This window comes from Lepidochelys kempii, chromosome 1 (genome assembly GCF_965140265.1).
Source record: "Lepidochelys kempii isolate rLepKem1 chromosome 1, rLepKem1.hap2, whole genome shotgun sequence".
NCBI lineage: Eukaryota > Metazoa > Chordata > Testudines > Cheloniidae > Lepidochelys > Lepidochelys kempii.
The window spans coordinates 260,487,335-260,515,140 of NC_133256.1; the positions used below are offsets into that span (position 1 = coordinate 260,487,335).

The 27,806-nt window shown below is 50.0% G+C and overlaps 1 protein-coding gene across 3 annotated transcripts; it reads right to left on the reverse strand.

The window, feature by feature from the left end:
- Positions 1 to 954: 954 nt before the first annotated feature.
- Positions 955 to 27,078, reverse strand: NAGA (alpha-N-acetylgalactosaminidase). Of its 3 annotated transcripts, XR_012156668.1 has the most exons (10): positions 26,849 to 27,078; positions 15,857 to 16,034; positions 10,468 to 10,642; positions 10,019 to 10,196; positions 8,995 to 9,089; positions 7,864 to 8,025; positions 7,235 to 7,432; positions 6,489 to 6,632; positions 5,006 to 5,640; positions 955 to 4,926 (listed from the first exon to the last, which is right to left on the reverse strand). XR_012156668.1 is itself a non-coding variant. In XM_073327238.1 (9 exons), exons 2-9 carry the CDS (start codon positions 16,009 to 16,011, stop codon positions 5,458 to 5,460), a joined length of 1,290 nt encoding a protein of 429 aa, XP_073183339.1. In that variant the 5' UTR covers positions 16,012 to 16,015; positions 26,849 to 27,078; the 3' UTR covers positions 955 to 5,457. The 3 variants fall into 3 exon arrangements, 2 of the variants coding, with proteins under 2 accessions (XP_073183339.1, XP_073183338.1); XM_073327238.1 differs by having other exon boundaries at positions 955 to 5,640; positions 15,857 to 16,015; XM_073327237.1 differs by having other exon boundaries at positions 955 to 5,640.
- Positions 27,079 to 27,806: the final 728 nt, after the last annotated feature.

The following is a 27,806-nucleotide window of genomic DNA, read 5'->3' on the forward strand; positions in this document are numbered from 1 at the left end:
GCTTTCTTCCACATTCACCTCCACTCGTACAGCTGGTCTTGTGCATCCCAGACTTGCTTCGCTGAAAAAGCAGCACCAAATGTGGGATAGCTTCAAGTGGGGTAGGTAGCTGGAGAAAAAGCAGTCAGACAAAGCTGCTTATGGCCGCTCCTGCTGAAGATAGGAGTGAAGGCAGGCTTGGGACAATCACAAACTCAAGGCTGAGAATTGCTACCTCTGTGCTATGGCTGTCAGGGAGCCCTGTTACAACACTCCAAGTTGTAGGACATGCAGAACCCACATCTGTCTTCTGTAATTTGATTGAAAGCTTTGGCTGGATTGAGGCTTTAGTTCAGGTACTAAATGTGCCTCAGGTCCTACCTGCCATCAGATTAGCACAGTGTCTTACCCAGACCCCGTGACATGTTTTCAGTGGTGGGCTTGACCCTATTACCTTGGTTTGCAATGCCGTGTGAGGAGAGGAGGAAAAGTAAGAGGCTCTTGGCAAAAGTGTGACAGCAGCCAGCTGTTGCCTGCAGCCAGGTTGGTTGGCTCAGTAGCATATACTGAGTCCTCTGTCTAATGGGAAGGAGAAAATTTTAAGCCTTTCTTTGAGCTTGCAGCAGGAGCTGTTAGGATGGACAGGGCCACTCTCTCCGCTGTCCTCTGGTGGGCTGCTCCAACTCCCAGTATGCATCTAGTGAAGAGGTGAAAGGAGTCCAAAGCTGGCACCAGCCTCCTTAAAACTCTGGTGAGTGACCTCTGTGTTTGGGGGTGGTGAGAGAGACAACTATTGCTCTGGGAATGTTTTCTGGCCAGTAACAGTCGTCAGAAGAATTGCATTGTTTATATAGGCCCTACACAGACTGAGTGAGGACAAAAGTAAGTCCATACATCATAACTTGACTTGCTAGATTTTCTTTGTGGGGCCAGGTTAAAAGGAAGATCGAACAGTGACTCTTACACAGGAAGAGAAAATCTTAAGTTCGTTTTTATTGTAGACAAAGTTACAGGTTTGAGAGAGGACTTTTCATTACAAAACACTGATTGATTGCAGCAGTGAAGCCTGAGTCCTCACTAAGAATTAACCTGGCCCCATAATCACTTTCAAAGGAGGCCCTACTCTGCATCAGCTCACCCTCTTTAATGTATACAGCTCCAGTTCCTAGCATAGGTGATAACCCCCATGCTAGCTGGTAACATATTTTATGCTGCTTCGTCAGCCAGGAGTTCCAGTAAAACACAGATCTATGACACATCTCTAGCTAAAATAAAACAGAGCTAGAACCTACTGCCCTGCCTACAGTGCTCAAGTGCAATCAGTCCTTCATTTATTTTAATGGGGAAGCAATGTTTAGAGTTCTCTTCACCAGCACCTGGCTGATTCTGCAAAGCCTGTACCACTCCCTACGGTCAGTGCTGGGGGGGGGTGGAGGGGAGGGGAAACTGCAGCGACTGCAGAATGTCTGTCCTACAGCAGCTGTCTAGCCCTTTTCCTTGCAGAGGAAGCCTTGAAAACACAAACAAGATTATCAGCTTGTTGAAGTGGAAAGGAACAAGCAGCTGGCTTCTACTTCTGCCCTGGTGGGGACCTTGTAGAGAGTCTCCTGAGCTCCTCAGGCCTGTCCTGCACTAATAAAAAGACTCTTGTGGTTCTGTCCAGAATGGCCAAGGCCAGCGTTTTTTAAGCATGGGTATCTCCTATTGTATCAACAGTACAGCCTACTGCAGTGTGACAGGTGTTACTTATCAGAGTCCTATGTAGGTTGCTATATGGGAGAGCAGTGGGCAGCCATTTGCTGGTGTCACTTGGTGCATGCAAAAGCCTGGCTTAGAGCCCTGTTGTGAAGTCCCCTCATCCACCAGTTAACAGTGGCTATGCCACCCAGTCCTCCAAAGCTTATGCTGCAGTCTGTCCCGTTTATCCAGCCTAGAGGGTGCCTAGTGTTCTGAAACATTCTTCTTCCTGAGTGAGGAGCTAAGCCCATACTACTCCTGGTGGAATTCTGCATCACTGCACATGTGCAGAATTCATCTCCCCTGCAGATTTGCTTCTCTGTAGAAAAATGACTTCTGATGGGGAAGTAAAGGAAAACTGCAAGAGTGGTCACACCCCTCTCTGGCAACACAGGCAGGTTGGTGCAAGCACCCAGAGCAGCTGGTAGAGACATAAATTACTGCTGGGAGGGGAGGGGAGCTGGGCAGGTATGTGTGAGAGAGAGAGAGACACACTCTGTCCCTCTCGCTTGCTATTGCAGTATGCTGGGCATGGAGGGGTGGGCCTTCAGGGTGTTCTTGAGGAGCAGAACGTAGCAGCCTGCCTACTTAGTGAATTCCCCCTGGAGTATAAAACAGGTGTAAAAGTTTTAAGGCTCCTTCACATTGCCAGAGTGCTGTAAAGGACAGTATGGCCTTATAAATGCTCATGTGTTTTAGTGATTAGAACTGGTCTAAATTTTTGGACTGAAAAAATGTGCTCCATGAACTGTTTGCTACGGACCTTCCTGGGGTGGTCAGTAGCCCATATCCCCAGCCCTCACTTGCTTGTCAGGTGCCTCTGATGTAACACTGAGCACATGGCTGCATATATTGGTTGACTAATAACTGGAAATAAAGGGTCAAACCTAGCAACATTACTATAAGGCAAGGGGGTTTGGGGATTTCCTCCAATGCTACTTACTCCCCTTCTCCAGCCATTGTAGTGTAGTTTAAATAAGTGACCTAAATAATTGAAGCTAGTATGATTACATTATTTTGACAAATAAAATATGCTGAATTTTGAAAAATTTTAATATTGGGTGCAGAATTTTTAATTGGTGCAGAATTCTCCCAGACTAGCCCTTCCCCCAGCCCTTGACCTGTCAGTTTGGGCCCAGCAGGGATGAAGAAGCTAGTGGAATGTTGTAACTGGAAGGAAAATAGCCTATCAACGTTCCTCTTCTGCCCATACACACATGTTATTCAAACATTAATTCTCTAGCACAACATAGTGTCACGCATAGCAACAGGGTTCCCTTTCAGACGACGGAGTGCAACCAGCTGTGGTCTGAGGCCCATAATGCAAGTGACAGGCACCTAACGCAGTCCCCTGGCAGTGTATTAATGGTAAAAGGCTATTGGTCATGGAAACTTATAAATATGTACACAGCTGCCTTTCCCTGAGAAATCCTGGAATGTTGGGCAGCTTGAGAAGGAAGGGAGCCTGTCCCCATCCAGCAGGAACAACCAGCTCAGCTGCTGGACAGGCTAGTGCTAACATGAGGCAGTTCTCCTCTGGACAAGATGGTGGGGGGCACAAGTGGTTCCGAGCCCCAGACGCTACACTGCTGCTTTCTCTGCTGCGTACATTGAGCAGTAGTGTTTTTCTAAGGCCGATAAGGCATAAATCAATGGAGAACACTGTAAATCTCCACCCTGTGAATTAACTGAAGAGGCAGGCTGGGTGAGCAGGAGCCAGGCAGTCCTGTTTAATTTCTGCTCTGCCATTGATTTATTGTATAGCCTCCCTGTGCCTCAATATTGGGCAATACTAAGGCTCACCCAAGCTCAGATTCTGGGATGAGCCAGCTCCTATTTGTAGGGCACTTGGAAGATGTTAAGTGCTAAAAATGACTAATAATCTTCATGTGGTACTGAGTGGTACTGTCCCCAATTTACAGATGGGGAAACTAAAGCTTGGTCTACACCCATGGTCCCCAACTGATCTACCATTGTGGGCCACACATGCAGCTCTCTGGGTGTTACAATGGCCGCATCCACACAACATAGATACTACCTGTGTGGCTGTGAGGATGTCACATAGGCCGCAGCTGTGTGTTGATTGGGTCTTGGGTTGAGAACCGCTGGTCTCCACTTTAAAAATTAGATCAACCTAGCTCCATGGGTCAGGGCTGTGACAAATTATACACCCTGAGCACAGCAGTTAGGTTGGTCTAGCCCCTGCTGTTGACATTGACCTAGCCACCCGCTTCTTGGAGAGGTGGGATTGACAACTCTAATGGAAAAGCCCCACCCATCAGTGCAGGAAGTGTCTACACAAGGGTGCTGCAGCCCCATAAGTGTGCCACTGTAGCAGGGGTAGTGCAGACATCACCTTTAGCAACTGCTGGGGTATGTGCAGAGGCAACATTGAAATTCAGGAGTTTCTAACGCCCAGGGCCCTGCTCTGGCTACCAGACAATGCTGCCTCCTGCAGGCGTTAATGCTTTCACAACTGGCAGGGGGTGAGTTCAACTGCCGGAAGTTGTCATTCTAAGCGAAGGAAATGGTAGAAACAGCCCCGTCCCTATAAATTATGGTGCCCTATGCAGCCAGAGCACCTGCTCCCCCAGGGGGTCCGGCCCTCCAGAGGGAGGGGGACGCCCACACTCAAGGGCTGCAGAACAACAGAGGCAGGAGCTGTGGGGGGCCCCACATGGAGCCCAGGGGATTAGGGGGGGCCTGGCACCCACAGCAGGAAGCAGGACGACCCAGCCCCAGTCGTGAGGGGTTGGAGAAAAGACCGTCCCCTGGCCGCACTCACCAGTAGTGGGAAGTGAAGCGACCCAGCCCCAACCCGTTCCGCTCTCGCCGCCCCGGCTCCCAGCCATGTCGCTTGTGGGAGGGGAAAGGACCGCCCCCCACACTCACTGGCAGTGGGAAGCGGAGTGACGCAGCTGGGAGCTGGTGGAGTGGAGCGGGCTGGGGCCGGGTTGCTCCACTTCCTGCCGTTGCCGGAGAGTCCGGGGTCAGGCCCAACCCCTGCTTCCAGCGCGGGGGGGAAGGGGTGCAATGGGGGTGGGCCCAGGGTGGAGCAGGGGGAAAGAGATGGGGTGGAGGGAGTTGTCCCAGGCCCCACACCCCCCAGGGATGGCCCTGCCCCTTGCAGTGGGCACAGCCCGTGAGTGGGCCAGCTGGGGAATAGGGTTGGCTGCCGGAGCTGGTGCTGCCGCGTATGCACGCGGCTGCCTAGGGCACCATAAAATTTGGAGCAATTTGGTGCCCCACATTTCATGGTGCCCTATGCAGCTGCGTATTCTGCGTATGCCTAGGGACGATCTTGGGTAGAAAAGTTCCCCCGCATGGAACATGTGATTGCCAGTATAGCCCCTCCAGGGAGACTCACTCCTCATGACAGGTACAGCAGGGGTCAGATCGAAGGCCTTACTGCAAATCTAGGGGAAATGACCTCTTCCCTGAGCTGCGATACTACGTGCAGCTCCTCTAGCAAGTGTTCAATTAGCGAGAGTTAGCAATTGCTCACAGTGACTGCGTTCTGCACTTGTCTGGCACCATCAAGGGAAGGGTCTCAAAGCACTTTACAATCAGTAATGAATTACCTACCTCCCAGGCGTGAGGTGAGGGTTAACAGTTCTCCCTGGTTGACAGAGAGGAAAACTAAGGCACAAAGCGAGTAAATGTAGATCATTAGGAGTCGCTCCTGGCCAGAGAGCAACATGTACCCACAGCTGGCCCCCCATCCTCTTCCTCCGATTGGCTTCACAGTGCAAATGGGTGGAAGCCCTTCCCCTGGGGGTGCTGTCTGACAAAGTCCAAGGGTTGATCCACGTACATTGTGGGATAGAGGTACCACATGACTACTCCCGAGGGGTTGACGATGACAGTGAAGTTCTCTCCAGCCTTCAGGCCGCTGATGATCCCGCCACTGTACACATCCTGTGCCTGGAAGAGACATGGTTGTTACCAGCATTTCCATGATGCCTCTCATCCCAAAAGTATGTAAAAACCCCATTTACTTCCAAGGCAGATGAGAGATCCCAGTAAGCGTAGCCCGCTCTGGCAGGCCGAATAAGCAGGGCACAGTAAGGCTACACAACAAGGGCAAACTACTGGATCCAACCCCAAGGGATTTTGATCAGAGGCTGCAGGAGTGGGAACGGCTCCATTGAAAATACCCAGAGTCAGAATGTGCCTAAGAAACCAAAGGCACAGGATAACCCTCCCCCATCACCTCCTAGAAATCTCTCATCCACACACTCATGTAACCCACGTTAGTCCGTGAGAGCCACGAGGACCACAGCCTAACTGCAATCACACCATCGAAGTCCCAGAGCCAGGCTAGTCAGTGTTTTGGTACAGTCACTTGCCACCCCATCCCCTCCTTCCCCATCTTGGAGTAAGAATAGGGGCAGGAGCTTTGTAGGTGTTTCCCCACCCCCACAATGTGTAGGGCCCAGTTGCCCGCATTCAGGACTGCAGCATTCAGAGTGCAGCCTAATCCCTGGCATGACTATGCCAGGGGAGGAAATAAATCCCAGCCCCAGCGCGTGTAGGTAACTGGGTGTGTGGACTTGGCTTGTGGTCTCCAACAGTACTACATGTTGTGTGAGGCTGAGGGTGGGGAGACAGGACAAACACTACGTTCAGGGGCAGAGAGTAGGAGGGGGACTCTGAACCCCAAAGCATCGTGCGTGAACATGGGGGCTGGGCTCCCCGCTCTGCGGAGATAAGTGGCCTGCACGGCAGGGGCATTGGCATGGGACCGGACCTGCTGTGTTTTCCCTGCCCACCTCGTACACGGCACTGGCGGAGAAGTTGAGCTTGCTGAGGGAGATGGTGTAGCGGTATGGCGTGTCTGTCCGCCGGCTGAGGAAGACCAGGGCACTGGCTGAGTGGGAAAGTGGACGCAGGAACACCTCGATCTGAGACTTCTCCTAGGGAAGCACAGGGGGAGCAGAAAGAGGGAGTCTAGGTGCATCTCCAGCTTCTCTGCACCTCTCTCTGCAGCTGCCACCCGCTCCCCCAAACGCTCATCAGCTCTTGGGGTGGCTCATGAACCTGCCCTGGCAGGGGCCTAGAAGCAGCACAGATCAAGTCTCTCTGTTGGGCTCGAGGGGACCAGCCAGACACTGATACACCAGGCATCAGCAGGGGGGAGTGAACTCGGGTCGTTTAGTGGCTGCCCTACCCACCGGTGGGCCCAGAGCACCAAGATTAACTCTTTCCAAACCAACAGACAAGGGCGGGCATTGGAGGTCAAACCAAGCAGCCAAGTCCAGTGGGGTGCAAATGGAGGAGAGTAATACTAGAGCTGTTTAACAAGCGCGTCTTAGTTCAAGCGTTCCCGGGGGCACCTCCCCTCCGCCTGTGGAGGCCTCCCCAATATTATACTAACCCTGTAAATCCCCAGCTAACCATAGCCATTCCCAGGCTCGGGTCACCTTCTCCCGTGACGCCCAGCTAGGCCCTCTCAACAGCTATTCCCCCATCTACTTCCCTCTCATGCTATCAGGTTCCCACATGCTCCCTTCTGTACCCTAAGGACTCTGCGTCCCTGGATTCCCAAGGGGTCCTGGTTGATTTTGATCATCAGTCGGTTCTGCAGGATCTCCCTGGAGCTGCGGGAGAGGGTGCGGAGGTCCGTGGACATGAAGAGCGGGGCAGCCAGCACCGTCCATAAGGCCATCTGGGATCGGGACTGTTCATAGCTGAGGCCAAAGTTTCCAATGATCAGCTGTGGCACAGACGGGGAGGGCGGAGAGGGAGAGAGAGGAAGAGCAGAAGGGAGGGCGGGATACACATTAGTAAGACAACTGCTGCTCTCAGTGGCAGGACCCAGCCCACTGGCATCCTGGCAAGCCCTTTCCCTCCCCCGCGGGTGGAGCATGCCCAGCTAACACAGTCATAAAGGTGCCCATTCCCATCTGTGCTTAGTGATGTTAAATACGCATTAATTAAAATACTAACACATTTAAACCCCCACTTTGCCCCTAATCTAGACAGGGCCTTTCAGGGTGGATGAGGGATGTGGCATACGGCTTAGGTAGCTCCGGCAGCCTACAGACCTGAATGGTGTGTCACGGGCTAATGAATTCCTGCCAATTCTCCACCCTGCTTCTAGACAAGAAATCCCTGGAGACCCTCCCCTCCACAGCACAAAGTTACCATGTCTGGGTCATTCCAGTGGCCAGGGCCGGCCACCGGCTGCAGCACATCCTGATTTGCTGAAAACCAGTCCACGATGGAGAGGATGCTGTTCCAGGAGTCCTGAATGTCACCATAGTTACGCCAGAGGTTACAGATGTTCGCCAGGAGGGTGTAGTTCACCTGGAAGAGAACAAGGTGTACGGCGGGGGAGGGAGAGGAGCTCAGGTGAATGGGAGAGGGGGGATGTGCCCACAGCACTATGGGATGCACCTTTGTTATGGGGAGGGGGGAAAAATACCACCCCTCCCCCCAGCCCCACTGTACGTATCATTGCTAGTTCAGAAGCCACCGGTGAGACTCAGTAGGAACGCTGGGCTCAGTTCTGAGAGCCTCAGGGCCCAAAAGGTGTTGATAGATGTGAGGGAATTCAGAGAAGTGCAACACCAAGCAACTAAGGGGCAAGGTGCCTCATTTGTGGGAAAAGTCGTACAGCCTGGCTAACCAGCTAGAGGTAACTGGGGGTGGGGGAAGACACAATGACCATCCACGAGTACACTTGAAGGGTGTAAGCAATAAGGAGGGGGCGGAGAGGAACTGATCAGGGTGATCCAAAGGCCTAGAGTGCAGGCGAGGGTGGAATGAGAGTGTGCCAAGGTAAAACTCATGCTCCACTATGGAGGAGTCTCCCAGAGGAGTTGGTGGAAGGCCAATCACTGGAGACATTCAAAACTGGACAACACTCTGAAGAATAGATGGGTAGGGAATGATCCTGGGTTGGTTGGGATATGGATGGACAAGAGGTGTCCTACAGGCCTCTTTTCCACATTTAACTTCAGTGATTCTCCTGTAGACATCACCACTTTTCAGGAGTGTCCTTTTACATTAACAACATGGCCCGAAGACTGGTACCACTGCCCTTCCTCCTGCACCCCGACCTGGCATCCTTCCACATGGATCCACAGCCTGTCTGATGGCTCACGGTCCCTTTTGGGAGATCAGTGCCCACAAGCCAATCATAGCAACTGGGGTGGAGGAGGGGTAGGAAAGGAAGGCATTAGGAATTCATACAACGCTCCCCCCAGGACAGTCAGTGCAGGATGTTTAGAGGAAAATCAAAGGAACCCCAGGATCTGCCAGGGTGAGCCTTACCTTGGGTGGAAGCCCTCCCCGATAGGCTGGCCAGCTGCAGGAATAGGCAATGGGGCGGCCTGTTGCATTCAAGGCCATTGCCATTTTAGGGTAGCCTGTGAGAGACAAGAAATCCAATTGGTCAAGGAAATGGCTGGCATTGACCAGGGGGAAAACAGCAGCCCTTTCTGGAATGATCACTCAGATGAACCTAGTTACATGGATTTTGAATGGGCTATTTTAAGAGACACACAAGTGGAAAGAAAGGGGCTCAGGGATTGGGGGGAGGGGGGGCGCGGAGGGGAGAGGCCAATAACAGAAGCTGCCTTCCTTAAGAAATCAAATATTTGAGGGCTTCTTCACCCATACTCAGATCCTGAGGCTGAAACCTATCCCCCCCCCACAAACACACACACTATCAGCACTGCCAAACCACCAGGTCCCGCACCAAAACACAGACCCATCAGACAAGCCACTCTCTGGCCACCAATGGGATTTCTGCAGAAAAAAAGCTCTGCCTTATGGCCAGTAAGGACAACCTCCCCCCCCACCACAACATCCTATGCACATGTAAGCTCATCTCTGAAGGTTCTGTAGCCCCACTGTAAAGCAGGTATCTTGGCTACCTTCTAAAATCCCAGCTAGGGACCAAGCTCGGAGGTGAAGATCCAGAATGGGAGGCACAAGGACACGACATGGGTTTGTGCCCATTAGCAGAGGGATTCTCAGCCTTTTACCAAGCCACAGTTCCATGTTCAGCCATTTCTGCACACCCCTCTTGAAACACGCCACCAGTGTCCTCAGAGACTGCCCCATGGGAAGCACCGTGAGCATCGATGCAATGAGTTATGGAGATGGTGAATAGGAATCGAGATGGCAGCCCCATTCCCCTGATATGTGCAGGAGCCCCCATCTGGGGTGGCCCACAGGCTGCGAGAGCCTCTGCTTTAGCATAAAGAAAAAATGTCTTCTCAGTTTCTCTGACACCAAGGACAGTAACAGTGGTGTGGCTCCAAGTTCACACAGCCCAGGAGACAGTCTTTACCCTGGGCCTGCTCTTCTTCTGATGAGTAGCAGCCATCCAGCTTCAGCATGTCCACGCCCCACTCCGCGAAGGTCAGGGCATCCTGTTCGACCCGGTCCAGCGTGGTGCCTGGGTAGCCACTGCATGTGTAAGTGCCCATGTCTCCATAGATGCCCAACTTCAGCCCCCGGGAGTGCGCCTGTGCAAAGGACAGGGCTGTGAGAGAGAGTCTGAAAATCCTTGGCTGCCACTCGGGGCAGGTGTGTGTTTGTGGGGGGGAACGTGTCAGAGTGGACAGTGCTTTAGCATCTCTCACTGCTCTACAATGTCACCTCTCATCTCTCAGGTCACAGACCTCATGCCTCAAGGCCACTGAGATGTGATGTGACTGAAATACCAAGAAATACCACCCTGCTCCCCATCCCCTTCCCTCTCTGGATCCTGTCTTTACACGAAAAGAATCAGCTCACGTAATCCGCCAAGGCTTTGATCCCACTGGGAAACCGCTCGGGATCCGGGATCAGTTGCCCCTTTGCGTCCCGCTTCTTCGCCATCCAGCAATCATCTATGTTCACATACACATAACCCAGCTCCTTCCAGCCATCATCCGCTAGACAATCTATCATGTCAACAAAAAGCTTCTCGCTGCCTCGGGGATGGGGAGAGAGAGAGAGAGAGAGAGAGAACAGGCTCAGAGCAGGCAGAGGTAACAAAACAAATAAACCCATTATTAACAACAACACTTAGCACCTGCTCCTCTTTATCCCCAAAGGCTACTACAAAAACCATTGAGTCATTGAACCTTTAACCAAGACAGAAAAGACCTTTTAGGTTCCATCTTCCCCTGTCACTGTCAGTGCAGGGGTCTGGTCTCCACAGCAGAATCTCAAAGTCTTTGTCCAGCCCCGTTTTAAAGGACTCCAGCAATGTCCACTTCCCCTGGGAGTCTATTCCCTTCTCTACCAGATCTCATCAATAGGAAATGTTTCCCGTTATTCCTCCTTGTAGCTCTCGGAGTCTGACCAATTGTCAGGCATTTATCTGCCCCCCGCGACTGTAGTATCTGAGCCCCTCACCATGTGGAATGCATTTATCCTCACCACACCCCTGTGAGATAGGAAAGTGCTGTTATCCCCCTTTGGAAGATGGGGCAATGGAGTCTATGGGGAGCAGCAAAATGAACCTGGGGCTCCCATGTCCCAGGCTAGTGCTGTAACCACTGAACCATCCTCCCTCTTTCCTCACCTTGCTGTTTACACCCTCCAGGCATTTGTCAACAGTAGCTAGATCCCGCCCCGCAGTCCCCAAGTGGCCTGTGCAAACCAATGCATTTTGTCCATTCGCTCTCTCCTTTCAAGTCACCCCCTCCAACCCCAGCAGCAGTTTTGTTCTTTAAATTCTCTCCAGTTTCTCAATCTCGCTCCGTTACCGAGGTCCCAGAACAGAACATGGAATCGTTGGTGGGGACCTCACGAGGCCTGTACGGAGATGGTCTAGCCCCCTCCCTCGTTGGCCATGTGACCCCCACCTGGAGTTTGTCAGCTCCTGGGCTCCAGACTGAGCCTCAGGGGGCCCCACCAAAACGGCTACAACTCATATTGCTGTCAAATTGCTGTCATATTGCTCACCCCATTCCCGGCCCGCTTGGAGCTAGGAGAGGGGGCAGAAGGAGTTAGAAACCCCTACCAGGGACAACAGGGACTTGGGAGGCTTCTGCATGAGGTGATCTGGGCCTGGACAGACAGGAGAGAGACAGCGAGTGCGGATCAGGGAGTCGTCATTGAACTCCCACTTCTCTGAAACTCTAGTTGCATGGATCAGGCAGCTCCAGCATTGCAGGGACCGGCATCCAGGGAGAGATCAATCCAACCCTGCACATGCTGCCAAGAGGCAGTCGAGAGCAGGAGGATTCCACGCCAGGGAAGAGCAGGCCTGGACAGAGTCTGGAGAGCACCCTGTCCCGCCCAGGGATGAAGAAAAAAAAAAAAAACCATGAAGGTGACTTTTATTGAAGTCAGTCAATCCCACAGCGCTGCAACACTCCATCTCAGGCCACACAACCTCAGCCTAGTATCTTCCTTGGGAAGACAGAGTTGGAGTGTGAGAGTGTTTGGAGGTGGGGACATGGCTTATTTATCCATGTTTATCAATTCGTTAACTTTAACCCTTTCCTTCTCCAAATCCTAGCTTCCTGTTCCTAATAAATCCCCCTTTCATTATGCAAAAAGAAGAGTACTTGTGGCACTTTAGAGACTAACAAATTTATTAGAGCATAAGCTTTCGTGAGCTACAGCTCACTTCATCGGATGCATACAGTGGAAAATATTGTGCAGAGATTTTATATACACAGAGAACATGAAACAATGGGTGTTACCATACAGACTGGAACAAGAGTGACCAGGAAAGGTGAGCTATTACCAGCAGGAGAGCGGGGGTGTGTGTGGAAGGAATCTTTTGTAGTGATAATCAAGGTGGGCCATTTCCAGCGCTAAAAGTGGCAATTCTTCAACAAAAAAACTTCAAAAACAGACTCCAAGGATAGACTGCTGAATTGGAATTAATTTGTAAACTGGATACAATTAATTTAGGCTTGAATAGAGACTGGGAGTGAATGGGTCATTACACAAAGTAAAACTATTTCCCCTTGTGTATTTCCCCTCCTACTGTTCTTGAAAAGTGCTGGAAATGGCCCACCTTGATCATCACTACAAAAGATCCCATCCTCCACCCCCCCCGTCCTGCTGGTAATAGCTCACCTTTCCTGGTCACTCTTATGCTCAAATAAATTGGTTAGTCTCTAAGGTGCCACAAGTCCTCCTTTTCTTTTTGTGGATACAGACTAACACGGCTGCTACTCTGAAACCTTTGCTATGCAGTTATTTTTGGTGTGCCATTCCTTTGCTGGGATTTGTTTTATTTACTCTATTGTCCCCTGTGTACTGGGCTTTCCACCCCTTGCCAGCTAGTAGTATGGTCACTGATTTCTCAGGGGCTGGCCCCCCCCCCGTGTACCTGGCACAGCAAGGAGTCACTCAAGTGGAGACATCAGGAAGTAAAAAGCCAGGCGATGCAAAGAGAATGGACAAGCTCCAAATATTGGTGGGAGAAGAAAGGGCAGGGGAGGCTTTGTCCACCCCTCAGGGGGAGTGGCTACAGTTATGATATGTATTACAGTAGCATCCAGAGACCCCAAGCAGGACCAGCACCGCAGAGTGCTGGGAGGTGGTGACCATGCAGAATAGCTTGGCATCTGAGATGAGCTGCTGTAAGGGGTGTCACAGAACGACCACAGGGCGGGAGGGAGGTTGTGCAAGAGTCACAGTGATAGGAACATATGATTATATAGACTAGCTAAGTGGAAAAAAAAAATACACAGAGCGGGCTCATTCATATTCTGTGTAAATCAGCAATCCCTGCTTGGCACCCGTGCTGTGAGGTCTCTGCATACTCTGCTCCAGAGCCTGAGTCCTTTAGCAACCAGGCCACTCCGCAAGATCCTCCTCCTCCACCTTCCCCGACTGTCAGCAGGATCAAAGAGCGAGGAGCGGAGCCAGGGAAATGGCTGCTTGATCATTTTACAGGGTCAAGACAAGGGACGGGCTGACAATGTTTCAGACCTCAGGCTGGTGCTACAAAGACCAAAGGGCATTCTGCTTTAAGCACAGTACTTCTTGGTGGCCTCATCACAGAAACGAGCAGCATCCTGATTCCCCACAGCGTGGGGGCCCCAGGGTGTTTCTGCTCCAGGAGAGAGAGGAAACATTGTCCCTCCCCTTCAAAAAAAGTGTCTTGTTTCTATGGGAGGTGTTGAAAGATCTGCTGGGATTCCGTACACCGGACAGGAGATTCCCAAATTAGATCTGACATTTCCATGAATAAGAACAGCAAATGCAGAGACGCCAGCTGGAGTACAATTAAGAGGGATGTCAACCCTGTGGCTTCAGGTCACACGTGGAGCACCCCATCCCTCCTGTAAGGATAAGGCCTATGTCTGCAGCCATATTGTAAGGCCTAAAGCCGAAGGCCTTCGTCTGCAGCCAGATTAAAAGAGCAGCCAAGCAGCAGCAATTAGCTGAAAAGCAGGAAGTCACATCCTCACATTCCATCTAAATTACATTAAAACAATGTAATATCGGGCTGTTAAGAAGGCGATCCTGTCCTATGGCACCCACTATCACCAGATAAAGAAACAGATCTTAAGATGGTTAAAAAAACCAAACTTAGTTTGATAGCATCCTATTTGTCAAGAAATCACTTATCAATGGTTGTGAAATCCTCATTTTTTTAACTTTTTTTTTTTTTAATGGTTTTGTCATTATGGTCCCCACTTCCCTATTGTTTATCTGTATGGTCTCTATGTGGTTCTTTAATTGTTTCTGTCTGTTACATAATTAATTTTGCTGGTTGTACATTAAGGTGGTGGGGTAGAATTGGTCAAAGAATTTTGTTAAACTATGTTAGGATTGGTTAGTAAAAGTTTAGTATAATGATTGGTTAAGGTATAGCTAAAAAGAACTCAAATTTCACTATATAACCTGGGGTCCAAAAGGAAGTTCTTTGGGAACTGCTCCAGGACACAGCCCCAAAGATCACTCTCCCAATGACTCTGTGCAGAAACTGGAGTCCCCCAGATGGACCTGATCCTGACTGGCCATCAAGAAAAGTTCATCAGTCTTATTGAGTGGTGGGCACTGTATGTGTAACATGTGCATTCTGTTTTTGGTGACTGTTAATAAACAGAAGTTATGTAGTATATTACTGTGTAAGGCTCTTTCACTGGTAAAAGGTCCTGCAGAAGTAGTATACACCCGAAGCCCTACGTATTGGGAAAGGGTGTGGGTACTTAAATTGACCAGGTTAGTTACACCCTGAGCCCTACAAAGTGGGTATGGGTGGCTTTGAGCCCTACAAATTGGGTAAGGATAGGTGCTTTTCGCCTGGAGCCCTATGGACTGGGAAAAGGTGAGGTACCCTAATGTGTGCAGGTAACACTCCCCCCAGCTGCAGCCAGGAAGAAGTGTCCCTCCAGGATGCCATATTGCACAATTAAGCATGTGATGACAATTTAAGTCTTCCTCTGAAGCAGGAGATGTTGGTGCTGCTAACAGTGGGAGACAGATGAGATGGACCAGTGTACCGACCAAGTGCGGCAATTTCAATGGCTTTCACAATGTTTTAAAATGACTCTTCATGGCACGGAGATGTGATGGTACAGGGGTTAGTGATCTTTGCCTCACTTCTGACTTGAGTCACGAGTGAAATGAGTCTGGTTCTCTCACCTCAGATCCTCCTGAGCAGGATGCAATGGCACAACCTAGCTCCGGCTTCTCTGCAGCCTCCTCCGCCACTCCCCCAAATGTCTCTGCTCCAACCCCATACCTACCACCCAAGCCTTTTATTTCCCCCAGCTGGCAAAGAGGTGGTGGGGGCAAGGGTGGGGGACTCATGACTGGTGAGTGAGGGGTGGGGAGGAGATAGAGCATGGAAGGGACGGACTCTGACCGAGGTGTCTCTGAATGGGGGGGAGGAGATGAAGTGGAGAGGGATGCTGGCGCTGCTTGGGGTGTCCCTGAGTGAGGTGAGAAGGGACACTGACTCAGCCCAAGGTTCAGAGTTTCCCCTCTGCCTTTGCTCTCCAAAGCACTGAAATCAAACACTGTTCAAACAGAGCACTACAAAAAGGTGATGCTTTAGCCCTTGACACACAGAGGGGAAGCATGGGAACTCCACATGGTGCCCTCAGCTGCAGGGCGAGCCAAAAGTGGGGGTAGTTTGCCCTTTCACCTTCCTTTCTCTCCTCACCCCTTGTCATCTGCACACAGCACTTCCGGAAGCAGCCCCTGGCGTTGCCTTACTCACCTGATGCAGTTGTCAGGGTCCGTCTTGCAGTCAGTGTTGCAGCGAAACCTCTCCCACGCCAGCCAGCCCATCGGGGGCACCCGCATGAGCCCATTCTCCAGAGCCAGGGCACAGGCCACTAGGGCTAGGCCAGAGACAAAGGCTGCCAACTTCATTAATCTGGAGTGAGGGATAAATGCTGATAAGAGAGAGACAAAAACCCGTCAGTGGAAAGAGCTCTCTCCTGCCTCAGAAATCAATGGGGTCCACTCGGGGGATTCGCCCACCGCAGTGGGTCATCCAGATGTTGGATCATATTAAAGAAGTTCTGTATTAAAATCACAAATGAGTTTGATTCCCCAGAGTTTAAATTCCAGGGTATTACTAATTAAGAGGTCTCTTGGTTTTTGGTACTGTTTCTCTCCCTCGAGTTTAAATTCCAGGGTATTACTAATTAAGAGGTCTCTTGGTTTTTGGTACTGTTTCTCTCCCTCTATGTGTGAAACTTGCAAGCTGCTAACTGTGTTAGTACATTCTAAGACAGAGTCTGTTCTCTAAGCAATTCACAGAGAGAGAGACTCAAAGCAATACTCTAACAACAGAAACAGCACCCAGAGACTCCCCGCCCTTTTGTTGTATTAACAATTGTGATTAAAATAGAGATAGAGGATGTATGTGGATGGATGCTTGGTGTGGATAATAACTGAATGATCAGGGAGGTGCCAGCCTAAGAATCCAGTGTCCATCGGCTGAAGAAGGTGTCAAGTGGAAATAACCAGAGGACCCCACCCGGAGGGCAGACTGGAATCCACCCAACAGCCTCAAGAATGGGAGAACCAAAGAACAAGATAACATCTTGGAGCCGTCAGGAATGTGCTATCTGCTGATTGATTCAGCAACAGCATGATGAAGCAATTCCCATAGACTGGCATAGGAAGAAATTCCTATAAAAATAGACTCTAAAAAGTGAGAACTTTGGGGGTCTGATTCTGCAAACCAACTTCCAGGAGCATCAGATGAGCATCTGACAAGGCCCTGCTCCCTCCTCATGTCCAGGCCACCTGGCCAGTGGCTTGGCATGAGCAACTCTAAGGCTGGTAACTATGATAACAACCTTGCAGAACCTGTGTGTGTGGGTGTGTTTGTATGAATGAATGTGTGAATAAATAGGAGATTGAATGGAATGTTATAGCTATAACTAACTGCTTACTATGATTCTTTCTGTATTCACAATAAATGTGGTATTTTGCCTTTTTCCCTTTAATAAGATCCTGCTGGTTTTTATTTTATTGGTACAACACAGAGGGTCACAGGGCTCTGCCCACCCATCCACCACACACAGACTGACAGTGGGGAGGAATATGATGCGATATGGCATGTCCAGCCCACTCCCCCAACCCAGCTCTATGCAAATCATGGCCCTTTGTTATCAGCTTCAGGCCACCCCAGCCGACCTATCTGTGTAGGGTTCTACAGTGGCTCTAGTTGTTAGTCATCCCTCTCTGCCTTTGTTTACCTCAGAGGGGAGGTTGTATCATCCACTCATTATGGTGTTAGGGTTCCTTCCCTAGTCCCACTTCCTCTTCCCTCCAGTCCAGCTGCCTGAGAGTGTTTTCACTGTTTTCACTGCATTTCCCCACAAACCCCATCTCCCGTACAGCAATCTGTGAGTAACCCAGAGCGCTGACTGTAATTCTGCATGTTACTACACCACCTGCACCCCAGCATCCCACCTCTATGGCCTCATAATATTCTACGTGTACCCCACTACGCCACCACATACTGTGCAGGGCCCTGCACCCCCAAAGAACCAGAGTAAGATACTTGCATCCTGCCCCACACATCCTTCAAAGCACCACAGTGTCAGGTCCTCCTCTCAGTGACTCATTCCGGTTTGCACAGAAATCCTCCTGCATTCACTCCATTACGCCCCACACATTCCAGTCTGCCATAGCAAAATGGCTCAGTCCAACACCATGCCTGCCCCCCCAAGCATCTCCGTGGTGACAGCTGCACCCCAAAGCACCACTGAATCCTACCCAGTATACTCCAGTGCCATCATCCACTAGCAAGGGCCCAGAGCACTCCGATGTCCTGAACGTACACTCGCCGCCAGCCCTGTAGTTCAGCGACACACCCTCCCAATATGCTCTCTGAGCTGGACCATTGGCATGGGCTCTCAAGCACAGTATTCAAAACAGAGTCCACAAGCCCAGGTCCCACAGACCCGGGTTTACAATGCAGTGCTCATGTAACTGGGGGTTGGGGGGGCCTGTGTGGGGATTTCAGGCAGCACACGCTGTGGTTGGCTACTCAGGTTGTTACAGAACCAGAGACAACTACAGAGCCAGTCTGTGTCTGGCAGCCCCAGTAAAGAAGCCCACTTTGTGCTCATTCCGATGAGCTCTGTCCTGGGAGATACTCCAGACAGGAGCAGAGAGGGGAAACACTTCCCAATAGATCACACTGGGAATCTGGATGGGTGAAGTGCCTTTAGCTACATCCATTTACTTGGCAGCCCCAGTTCTTCCTGGTTTGGCTTGATTTTTCTAGTCTTTCTTCCTCACTTCTGCCTTAGGAGACCTTCTATAATAGGTTGAATGGAAGAAATATATTTGCTTTGGCTTGCACTGTGTTCATAGTCAGATCCTGCTGCTTATCTACACAGTATCTCCCAACTGTATCCTTCCCTCTCCATTCCCACTGCCAAAGTATTAGTCCGATGAAGTGAGCTGTAGCTCACGAAAGCTTATGCTCAAATAAATTTGTGAGTCTCTAAGGTGCCACAAGTCCTCCTTTTCTTTTGCTCCTGCTCTAATAATCCCTGCCTTGGCCACAGCACCTTCCTCCTCTTTAGCCATCCCCTGCTTCCTCCCTCCCGTCCATTTAACACTTCGCTGCCGGGATAGTCTTCCTTTCCTTCTGCTGGCCCCAAGTCCCTCCCCTCTTCTTGAATCTGCACTGATTTCCCCTCACTTTCCACTTACAGCTCAAATGTCTCCTTGCTCCCCAATCTCTCCAGAGCCTCTGACTCCACTTTTGCTCATTTCTTGTTCCTACGCAACCTGCCCTGCACGCTACGCTCCAGTCATTCTTCCCTCCTGACTGTTCCCTTTGGGGGTGCTGACACTCAGGGCTGAACAGAGGGTTTTGGGAGGCCTGGGGTAAAATCTGAAACTGAGGCCCTCCCTTTAGGAAAAAAAAAATGACCATTGAAGGGCAGTGCAGGGGTTCGGGGCGGGTTGGAGGGGAGTCCACCCCGCACTCATCCCACAGCAGTGGTTCAGCTCCTGTCCCATGGGGTTAGGCCCAGCTCCCCGCTCTGGGCATTGTGACCTGGCACATGGGATCACCGCACCATTCAGGTTTGGCCCTCATGTTGGAGGGCCCACCAGGCCAAATTCCATGAGTGGCACTGAAGCCCCCTGGTCAGGTCTCAATGCCACTCAGTTGGGGGGGCCCTCTCAAACAGGCTCTTGGGGTAACTGCTCCTCTCTGGGTGGCCCTGTCAAAACTAGGCCTTTTCCTAAATATTTCCAGGCCTGCTCTCACTGGTGGAGCTACAATGGCAGTAGTGCTGATGGGAACACTAGTACAGACAGGCTGCCAGCCTTCTAACCCCGTTCTGAGCACATCTACACAACACAGTGCTTCACTCACAGGAAGAAGTTCTAAAGGGCTTGCATCAGGCGTATACATGTGGTTATGGTTAGAAAAAGTGCAATGTTGTCAGCTTGCGCAATTTTACTGTGACTCTTGGAATATCTGGTGCTTTCCTTAAAGCCCCAGCTCCTGGAGTCATGTGATGATGTGAGATGCTCAGCTTTTATTTAAAAGCAAACAAACAAACCCTACTGTTTCTAACCTTCATGGTTGTGGAGAAAAGCTTGAGAGCGTGACCCCTAAATGCTACATCCCCCAAAGACAGAAAGAACCCCAAAGGTATTACTTTTTTAAAAATTTCCTGATTTAAGCCAATCACATGATTTTGGGGGCCTACCTCATGATTTTGAATACTTGGGATTGATTGTGAACATACATGATTGTGTAAAAATAGTATGGTCTTTATCATCTGCTCCCTGTGGATCTTCTACCCGTCCATTTAAGTTAGTGACAAAGACAAATTTCAGGTGCTATTTGCCAGGAGTCAGAAGTGGGGATACAATGTAAAGCAAAGCAGCAGCCTGGCACTGCTGGGGAATACCTCTAGCCTAGAGGGCCTCTCTGGCCAACCCAGAGCTGGCTCTGCACCTCTGCAGGGGCTTTCCTACACCCCAGATATTTACCAGTTACCACAAGGCCCACAAGCACCGTGAGATTCAGGGCACAAAGTAAGACAGTCCCAAGGGCTGCTTAACCTACATGAGGGGCTGAACCAGCCCCCAGCAGCTCCAGAATAGGGCAGGGTCCAGCTGCCCCCCCTTGCACTGGATTCTCCAGGAATGACTCGGAGCCTGTGTTTGCAATTCAAGGGCACTGCTATGAGTACAACTAGGGGAACATCCATCCCATCAGGGGCAGCTCGGTAAGGTGCTGGAAAAAGAAGAATGGCCAAGCAGTCATACTAGAGGGTCGCACACTTCCCTGCTCATGTAGCCAATCTGTGTGTGTAATCCAAGTGCTAACGAAGGCCCAGCTGGGGAGGGGCTGACTGAAGTGAAGTGGAGGGCAAGGGGCCCAGCTGGAGTGGGGGACTGAACGGCCTCACTAGGGGAGGGAAGGGCTGGAGTGATGAAGGGGCCCAGCTGAGTTTACAACTCAGCCTACATAAGGAACGAGGTGTGTGACTGACCTGGTCTGTTCTACATGCAGGCAGCAGCTTACCAGAGGGCACCAGAGCTTCCTCTGCCTGCAGTACCAAATGGGAGTTCTGTGGGCCTGATTTCAGTGGAAATGAGGCTTTCCTGGTTTTCACCCAGCTCACTAGGGTTCTACCCATCAATACCTAGAATATTCCCCTAAATTTTGGAATTGGTCTGGTGCAGTTCTCAAAAGTGACAGAGAAATGCTGTCGAGTGGAGTGTAGTGCCTTGCTTTGCTTGCCCAACTAGAAAGAGGAACTAGGTCTAAACAAAAGAAAAGGAGTACTTGTGGCACCTTAGAGACTAACAAATTTAGTCTAAATAGTACAGAAAGGAGAAGCTGTGGCCGAGGTCTGGGCAGCTGCCTCTAGGCTTCCCCTTTCTGTTTAACAAGATGTAAAATCAGTCTGGAGATTAGGAATCAAATCTTGAAGTGGTCACAAAGTCACAGACACACACAGACAGCAGGGAGATTACAGCTGTACTGAATTTAGCTGTACAGACGTAACTTTAGCTGCAGACACCAGGGCAACAGACACATTATAGATATCTTGATAAATAGGACAGAATCAAGCATGGCAGGTCTGATTACTCCCTGAGGAGATGGGTCCATATTATGAAAACCTCATTCACTTCAGCTCTAGTCATCACTGGGGAGGCCTCAGCTGGAGTACCGTGTCCATCTCTGGGTGCCACACTTTAGGAAAGCTGTGAACAAACTGAAGAGCATCCAGAAGAGAGCAACAAAAATGATAAACGGTTTAGAAGACCTGAACTATGAGGGAAAGTTATAAAAACTGGGCACGTTTAATTTGAGAAAAGCAGACTGAGCAGGCATCCGATAACAGTCTTCAAATATTAAGGGCTATTAGAAAGAGGATGGTGATCAAATGTTCTCCCCATTCACTGAAGGGAGGACAAGAAGTAACAGGATTAATCTGCAGCAAGAGAGATTTAGATTAGGAAAAACTTTTTAACTGAAAGGACAGTTAAACTCTGCAATAAGCTTCCCAGGGAGGTTGTGGAATCCCCATCATTGGAGGTGTTTAAGAACAGGTTGGACAGATACCAGTCATCAGGGATAGTCTAGGTCAGTGATTCTCAAACTTTTGTACTGGTGACCCCTTTCACACAGCAAGCCTCCGAGTGTGACCCCCACCTTTATAAATTAAAAATACTTTTTTATATATTTAACACCATTATAAACATTAAAAGAAAAGGAGGACTTGTGGCACCTTAGAGATTAACAAATTTATTTGAGCACAAGCTTTCGTGAGCTACAGCTCACTTCATCGGATGCATTTCAGTGGAAAATACAGTGGGGAGATTTTATATACACAGAGAACATGAAACAATGGGTGTTACCATACACACTGTAACAAGAGTGATCAGGTAAGGTGAGCTATTACCAGTAGGAGAGTGGGGGGAGAAAAAACCTTTTGTAGTGATAATCAAAGTGGGCCATTTCCAGCAGTTGACAAGAACGTCTGAGGAACAGTGGGGTGGGGGGGGATAAACATGGGGAAATAGTTTTACTTTGTGTAATGACCCATCCACTCCCAGTCTCTATTCAAGCCTAAGTTAATTGTATCCAGTTTGCAAATTAATTCCAATTCAGCAGTCTCTCATTGGAGTCTGGTTTTTGAAGTTTTTTTGTTGAAGAATTGCCACTTTTAGGTCTGTAATCGAGTGACCAGAGAGATTGAAGTGTTCTCCGACTGGTTTATGAATGTCATAATTCTTGACGTCTGATTTGTGTCCATTTATTCTTTTACGTAGAGACTGTCCAGTTTGACCAATGTACATGGCAGAGGGGCATTGCTGGCACATGATGTCATATATCACATTGGTAGATGTGCAGGTGAACGACCCTCTGATAGTGTGGCTGATGTGATTAGGCCCTATGATGGTGTCCCCTGAATAGATATGTGGACACAGTTGGCAACGGGCTTTGTTGCAAGGATAGGTTCCTGGGTTAGTGGTTCTGTTGTGTGGTGTGTGGTTGCTAGTGAGTATTTACTTCAGGTTGGGGGGCTGTCTGTAAGCAAGGACTGGCCTGTCTCCCAAGATCTGTTAGAGTGATGGGTCATCCTTCAGGATAGGTTGTAGATCCTTGATGATGCGTTGGAGAGGTTTTAGTTGGGGGCTGAAGGTGATGGCTAGTGGCGTTCTGTTATTTTCTTTGTTGGGCCTGTTCTGTAGTAGGTGACTTCTGGGTACTCTTCTGGCTCTGTCAATCTGTTTCTTCACTTCAGCAGGTGGGTATTGTAGTTGTAAAAATGCTTGATAGAGATCTTGTAGGTGTTTGTCTCTGTCTGAGGGGTTGGAGCAAATGCGGGTTGTATCGTAGAGCTTGGCTGTCGACAATGGATCGTGTGGTGTGGTCTGGATGAAAGCTGGAGGCATGTAGGTAGGAATAGCGGTCAGTAGGTTTCCGGTGTAGGGTGGTGTTTATGTGACCATCGCTTATTAGCATCGTAGCGTCCAGGAAGTGGATCTCTTGTGTGGACTGGTCCAGGCTGAGGTTGATGGTGGGATAGAAATTGTTGAAATCATGGTGGAGTTCCTCAAGGGCTTCTTTTCCATGGGTCCAGATGATGAAGATGTCATCAATGCAGCGCAAGTAGAGAAGGGGCATTAGGGGACGAGAGCTGAGGAAGTGTTGTTCTAAGTCAGCCATAAAAATGTTGGCATACTGTGGGGCCATGCGGGTACCCATAGCAGTGCCGCTGATTTGAAGGTATACATTGTCCCCAAATGTGAAATAGTTATGGGTGAGGACAAAGTCACAAAATTCGGCCACCAGGTTTGCCATGATATTATTGGGGATACTGTTCCTGATGGCTTGTAGTCCATCTTTGCGTGGAATGTTGGTGTAGAGGGCTTCTACATCCATAGTGGCCAGGATGGTGTTTTCAGGAAGATCACCGATGGATTGTAGTTTCCTCAGGAAGTCAGTGGTGTCTCGAAGATAGCTGGGAGTGCTGGTAGCGTAGGGCCTGAGGAGGGAGTCTACATAGCCAGACAATCCTGCCTTAAGAGTGCCGATGCCTGAGATGATGGGGCACCCAGGATTTCCAGGTTTATGGATCTTGGGTAGCAGATACAATACCCCTGGTCGGGGTTGCAGGGGTGTGTCTGTGCGGATTTGTTCTTGTGCTTTTTCAGGGAGTTTCTTCAGCAAATGGTGTAGTTTCTTTTAGTATGCAAAGCGGGGTTTGGGGTGGAGCCTGACAGCTCACGACCACCCCAATGTAATACCCTCACGACCCCTTGAGGGGTCCCAACCCCCAGGTTGAGAACCCCTGATCTAGGTGTACTTGGTCCTCCCTCAGTGCAGGGGGCTGGATTAGATGACCTCTCCAGCCCTACATGTCTAGGATTCCATTACTGTTTCTGCACAGGAGGGCCCACATGGACTAAAACAGCAGGGGAAGGGATGCTCCTTGACAGGACCAAGTTGTACTACCAGAGTTGTGTAGAGAAATCTAGGACAAAAACTACAAGCAGTGGTAGTGCAACGCAGGTCAGGAGTCAGGTGCAGCTGCAATCTGTGTGGGGTAAATTGGCATTAATGAAAGGTGAACAGTAGCTAATCTGAATCCAGTGCATATAAAGCAATATGTTTCCTTTGCAAAAAAATTGGGCCCTTTTATACGGGGCCAGATTGTAAACATTTCACCAAACGGACTGGGCTGGTCCCAGCAGAGAAATACCTACCTTTTGACCTGCCACAATCAGAGCACCCACCCGCAGGTTACCCACCACTGGGCAAGTACTTTCAGGCTCTCAAGGTCACAAACTCCTCCCAAAACGTGAAGGAGAAAATGATTTATACCATACCGAGATGCTGGGCTCACACTGAATGCTAAAGAAAAGTGGTGTGTAGGCAGCTGCATTTGTCCAGACAATAAAAAGAAGAGAAGCAGAACTCTTCTGCGGTCTGTGGCAGGAGCACAGGACCGGCTGGAAACATGTCTCTAACTTCTGCCACTGACATGCTGCGTGATCTTGGGCAAGTCTGTCGGGCCCAGCTCCTCTGGCATCACTTTCCCCATCTCTAAACTGGGACAATAACCTCTCACAGGGGGTTATGATGCTCACTGCCTTAACGTTTCTCTAGTGCTTTGAGACCTTCAAAGGGAAGGCACCACAGAAGTGCCAAGTGTTATTTTTTATCGATAAAGGGGACGAGTTAAAGAAAGCACTGGGACGTGGCCTGTTCTAAAAGCTCAGGATCATCTTCTAGCTTTGATCTGTGCACAGAACTTCAAAGGATATCACAATATGATCATGGAGATGCTGAATGTGCCCCCTACATTCTTGAATACAGCTGAAAGTTCATAACACACTGCTCCTTCCTAGGGGCCCCAGTCCAACACCAGGGAAATCAACAGGAGCCTTTCCCTTGACTTTAATGGGCACTGGATTTTGCACTTTCCCCTAAGATAAAATTGGAAAAGATCCTCGGAGATCAGAGAAGGTTGAGGCCCCCACCTTGGGGAAACAGTAATAATCTAAACATACTTACAATGAAGGAATAAGCAGCTCAGAGACCTGGGGAATGGGGACATGGAGTCTTTAACTTTCAGTTTATTTGTCCGAAACCACCCCCAGGTCAGTAGCAACTGAAAGTTGTTACCATCTGATGGCTTTGCGTGGAGCGTTGGAGGGTCTAAGTCTAGTTCCTACTAGGACAGATTGCTCACATTGCAAATAATCACCTACACAACTTGCAGTCTCCACAGAGGTCAAGAATTAACCAGGTCTAGAGTCGAGTGAACTATTCATTATGAACAACATAGCTAATGAATTTGATCCTGGTTTCAGAAATTATCCACGATTTTGACTCATCTTTGTTATTCATAATTGTCCAATGAACATATGCTAGCCTATAGGGTGATTGTGAATTATTCATTTCAGTTATTCATAATTCAGGGAGCGTTACTGGTTCCCCAAGTCACACGGGACTGTTTATGCTCCCCAACTCAAAGACCAAAACTTTAATAACAAAATTCCTGCTCCACCACAGACTTCCTGTGTGACCTTGGGCAAGTCACTTGGTCTCTGTGCATCCATTCCCTATCCATACAATGGGGATGCTAGCACTTCCCTACCTCATGTACATTAAAGATGGTGAGAGACTCAGATACTTCGCTGACAGGGGCCATATAAAGAGGGTGAACACTCCTGACACCAGCTATGATCCCCCTTGTCTACATCTGAATTCGGGGGTTCACATGAGGAGCGGCTGTTCCTCAACTTTGTGCAAACAAAAACCCATTCCAAAAATGTTAACAAACAAAGAGCCAGGCAGAGGACAGGCTGAGAGGAGAAAGCAATCCAGGGCTGTTTGTGAATCATTTTCCCTCCAATCACTCAGTGCTAGATCACAGAAACTAGGTTATTTTTTTCATCTTTAGGGCTGGCCCTGCCATGAAGTACATTAATGCAGGAAGCTGGTTCCAGTGCATATGTGGAGCCTCCACACTACTGCTGCACTGTACCTACTCTGCAGCTAAGCAGAGCGCTCTGCTCTCCTGTGCTAGTCAACTGGCACTCTTCGCCAGGGAAACAAAAGAAAATCTGAATGGCAGGATAGCATTATTGCACCTTATCAACTGAAAAAGAGCAGTCTCTGGATAGGAATTGACCATAAAACAACTCCAGTCTCAGACGGGGTGGAACACAGCACGGTGCATGCTAATGGAGTAGTCTGCACCTAGGAACCCAGTTCAAACCCATCAACCACGGGAAACTAAGCGCCTGGAAAGAAGCACATGCACATGGCTGAGCTCTGGGTTCACGGAGATGGGAAGCTGCAGAACTAGCAACCCGAAGTCCGCAGCGCCTCACCCTTCAGGATCCCAAGGCACTTTTAAGTAGGGTGACCAGATGTCCCGATTTTATAGGGACAGTCCCGATTTTTGAGTCTTTTTCTTATGTAGGCTCCTATGACCCCCCCACCCCGACCCGATTTTGCACATTTGCTGCCTGGGCACCCCACTTTTAAGACGGTAGGGCTGGAGCCCCAAGCAGCCGCCTTGGGAGCGAAGGAACAAGCAGCAATGATCGGCCCTTCCCCCGGCTGGCAGGACCTGTCCGGTTCTTTAGCCTCCGCCACTCCTTGGAGGCGCCTGCAGAGCGCCAGCCATGAGCCCCAGCGCGGAGCCTGCCCGGGCCCTCCCCGCCCGCCGGCCGGCTCACTTACCTGGGCGGAGGCGGGCGCTGGGGGCGCGGGGAGCCGCTGCGGCTGCTGCAACTCAACTGAGCCTCGCCAGGGGAGGGCGGGCAGGCGGGCAATCACGTGACCGCCCGCCGCTGATCACCTGACCAGCCAGTGGGGTGACTTAGGAAGGTTGGGTGTTCAGGTCGCCAGCGGGCCGGGGCCCGGCTGGATTCCCGCGCTCTGCGCTCCCGCCGCGGCCGCTCTCGCTCCCGCTCCCGCTCCCGGTGTGGGTGGGGAGCAAAGACGCCCGCTTCCCGGAACCGAGGACGGGGACAGAAGAACAACGCCCTCCCCATAACCCTCCCCTTCCCGATTCTGCATTGTGGGGCCTCAGGCTGCACGATCGTCATAACCTTGAGAGAGCAGCCTGGCGGGCGGGGTTGCTGAGCCTGTGATCAGTGCCAGGGAAGAAAGGTGTTTTGTCACCCCGAAAGATGGTGATATAAAAGGGATTCAGCCTACATTTTCCCTTAGATTTTGGATTCAGTTTGCTGCATTTCTCTGCTCTGTTTTAATGAATGTGGAAACATTTTAATAGGCTTGGTTCAGTTCCCAATAGAACTGACAAAAAAACCCACAACTGAAATAAATTAGTGTCTTGTTAAAAGTCTCAGCAGAAAGACCCAGGGCTGAGCCGCCATAGAGACAGTATTTAGCTCTTTAGAGATGATTGTGGTTCCTAAAGGCGCTATTATTATAGTTGTAATATGGTAGAACTTAGAGACCAGGGTTCCACTGCATTAGGCCCTGTACTCACCCTGTGTCTACACACACGATCCTCCAGTGGTTACAGTTCTAACTTAGGACCTGGGAGACCCCAGGTTCAATTCTTTCCTCTGCTAGACTTTCTGTATGCTCTTGGACAAGGCCCAGATCCTCAAAGATATTTTGGTAAAAACAGTGGCAGATAGGTACCTAAATACCTTTGAAGATCTGGGCC

Coding starts and splice junctions, on each gene's coding strand:
- NAGA (XM_073327238.1), bottom strand. CDS start 16,011: ATGAAGTTGGCAGCCTTTGTCTCTGGCCTAGCCCTAGTGGCCTGTGCC. Junction 9,090..10,018: donor AGAAGAAGAGCAGGCCCAGG/GTAAAGACTGTC, acceptor TGTCTCTCACAG/GCTACCCTAAAATGGCAATG. Junction 5,641..6,488: donor CCGCCAGTGCCGTGTACGAG/GTGGGCAGGGAA, acceptor TGTCTCTTCCAG/GCACAGGATGTGTACAGTGG.